Here is a 2,950-nt window from a genome sequence, read left to right on the forward strand (position 1 = left end):
ATTATCATGAACAGTAAAACTTTAATTTCAGCATGGCTGGAACACTAAGCTGCCGAGACTGCAGCTAGAAGGTAAGGTCTGGACAGGCCAGAGCTTTCAGTTTCTGCAGGTTTTCAGGTTTCTTATTGAAGTAATAGGTTCCCTTTTACAAAGAGAAGGCTTTGCTGAAGAACAATCGTTTTCTGTCAATGAATTTTGGTGGCTGTTACATCAACAAGATGGACATCAGACTTAGCAGGAGAATGGGATTTCCTTATTTTTATCAGGGTTAAATGATTCTTTGCAAGCTTCTACGTCTTCTAAGCAATGCTGATTTTTCTTTCTATGCATCTCAAGAAATAACCCTTTTGAACAGACTAGAGCACAAAAAGAACTTGTGACATATGGATGCACCAAGAGCACTGAGCCTATTTGTCTCTCTTTTTTCCTCCTTACCTTTATTCCTATTTCCACTGCTACTTTCTGCTATCCCTCAGGAAATCCCATCCAATAAAATCTCCTTCTAACGTCTATCCCACCACCTACCTCTACCTGGAATTGTGGCCCAATGCGTCTGTTTCTCTTATGATTTAATTAATCTCTAGATTAGCAGTTCTGCATGGGGGGAAAGACTGAAAAATCTTTATATTCTTTTCTCAAAAATAAGCTGATTAATGGAGCAGAGGCAGTCTGGTTAGTGGTTAGAGCAGGCCATGGTGGCTCTGATGGCACTTTACTGAGGGTGGGATAAAATGGGTTTATACTACCGTGGTGGCTATTCAGATTCCAGGTTCCTGCCCTTCTAATAGTTTCACCCAGGACACACACTTCTCCCAAGAAATGAGTTTCTAGTAGGAAGCCCAGAATTGCCCACTGTCATTAAAACAGCTTTATCACAGCACTCACTTCCTATGTTGCTCATGGTGAGAAGGCAGAGCTGTGACTTTCAAGAATGTATATTGGAAAGGCTCCTCCCCATGGATGTTTTCCACTGCAGGAATTGAAAAGAATAGTATAACAACAGCAGGTGACGGAGGCACCAGCTGTGTCCCTGTGGTTTTTCTGGTCTTTGCAAAGACCTGAGCAGCGTGTGCTTTGTGCACTATTTCTCCTTGGGGAACTTTTCTGGATTGGGCTGGCTTGTTTTTGTCAGGCCTCTTTTGGTACCATCGTACATACAGCTGCAGCAGCAAGAGAAAGTTAGCTGGGTGTTTCAATGGTTCTCAGCCTTTCTAGATGCAAGTTGCCCTTAGATAGATTTGAGCCCCCCCCATAAAATGTCAACTCTTCGTTTTCACTCCTTGTTGGAGTACAGAAAAATAACAGAGCAATTCTTCTGTTGCAAAGGACTCAGTGAGACGCAGCAGGTCAGAATGTTTTTAACCCTATGGAGGCCTATGGGTTTATCTTGGGAATCACATTTGCCCTCCTAACAGGGCTACAGTTGCTTGGCACCCTCCAGCCTGGAGAGGTATCACAAATGATGCCTCCAAAAAATCCTCCCCATCAAATGGGAAGACAGCCGCACAAATGCCAGCACCCTCGCTGAAGCCAATGTTACTAGTATTGAGTCGATCTTCAAACGTCACCAGATGTTTGACCAGATATCGCGTGTGGGTGGATGCCCAACTCTTGACTCCCAAAGCAAGTGCTCTATTTCCAGCTTAGCAACAGCCGGAGAGCTGGCAGCGGCCAGAGGAAACACTACAAGGACATGTTGGAGGCATGCCTCAAGACAGGGGCTGCCAAGGTGGCTCTTCTATACGTGCCTGGGAAAGCAAGAGGCCGGAGGAGGGAAGATGGGTTGGCACTGAGTGCGTGTGGCCCCACCTGCCCCCCTTCCCTGCATTGTCTGCAGCCCAGAAATGAAAACATGCCATCAAGAGCTAGGAGGAGCTGGCTGCCAACCGACTCTGACACCACCACAACCTCACCCAAGCGACTGCACATTTCGAGGCAAAGCATCTCTCCCTCGAAGTGGAGGAGAGAGCGTGAAGGAAGAAGCAGGAAAGAAATCCTGGCTTCTTGCCTACCTTCCCTTGCAGAAAAAAAAAGTCTGTTTTTTGTATCTGCTTCCCCAGGCATTTTGCAGCACTTGGTATCTCGGCCTTCTCCTTGTCTCGGCCTGCAATTTCTGAGCTCAGGTCTGCCGCTCAAGGCCTGGACTCTTCAGTCACCTCCAGCCCCATCCAGCTCATCCTGGCATTGAGGGCTTGTTTTTGCCGACCCTATGGCACCCTGAAAGATGCTCGCGGCACCCTGGGCGGGCCTTGCTGGCTACCCCGGTGCCTTGCCCCACTCCAGCCCTTCCCGCTCGCCAAGGGGCTGCTGCTTTTGAACACCCCCAGCGGCTTTTCCAGAGGCAGGCTCATTCCCCGCGGGGAGGCCTTCATCACACGCTGTAATGCCATGCGTGACTTCGCATCAGGAAGGCAAAAGCACGTTAAAAAAACCCAACCCAACCCTGGAGCACTGCCTCAGTCAGAGGCAACACTGCCTACTCGTGCAAGGACTGCCCCGTCTCTAGCTGCCTCCAGGGCTCGGGCGCCTGCCAAGGCTCCGGGCCGCCGCCTCTCCTCCCCGGGTAGGCCAGGCCCGGCGGGGAAATGAAACCGAAAGCAGGGGCTGCGCGCGGCCATGGCGGCGGAGGGGCCTGGATGCCGGTTCGCGGTGGTGCTGGAGGGCGCGGCGGGGCCGGCGGGGCTGACCCGGGCGCTGCGCAACAAGCTACTCCGCTACTTCCAGAGCGCGCGGCGGTCTGGCGGCGGCGAGTGCGAGCTGAGGGAGCGGCGCGGGCAGGTGCTGGTCTGCTTCGCCGACGAGCCAGGTAGAGGCCGCGCCGCCCCGCGCGGCAAGGGTGCTTTGCCCCTGGGTCGCTCCCCGGCAGAGGCAGGGGCTTGCGGGGACCGGCCTGGCTGGGGCGGGGCGTCCCGCACCTTCCTCGGGCCGCGCCGAGCCTCGCCCGAAGGCG

At 52.8% G+C, this 2,950-nt stretch overlaps 1 protein-coding gene across 1 annotated transcript in view; it reads left to right on the forward strand.

Moving 5' to 3' along the window:
• The first annotated feature begins 2,616 nt into the window (after positions 1-2,616).
• LOC109301394 (poly [ADP-ribose] polymerase 14-like) overlaps positions 2,617-2,950 on the forward strand; it is a 56,876-nt gene continuing 56,542 nt past the window's right edge. Inside the window, exon 1 of the mRNA XM_019522549.1 lies at positions 2,617-2,806. Coding sequence (XP_019378094.1) covers positions 2,617-2,806 — 190 coding nt within the window. The remainder of the gene's footprint in view (positions 2,807-2,950) is intronic.

This window comes from Gavialis gangeticus, unplaced genomic scaffold (assembly GCF_001723915.1).
Source record: "Gavialis gangeticus isolate Ggan-Ray unplaced genomic scaffold, GavGan_comp1, whole genome shotgun sequence".
Classification (NCBI taxonomy): Eukaryota; Metazoa; Chordata; order Crocodylia; family Gavialidae; genus Gavialis; species Gavialis gangeticus.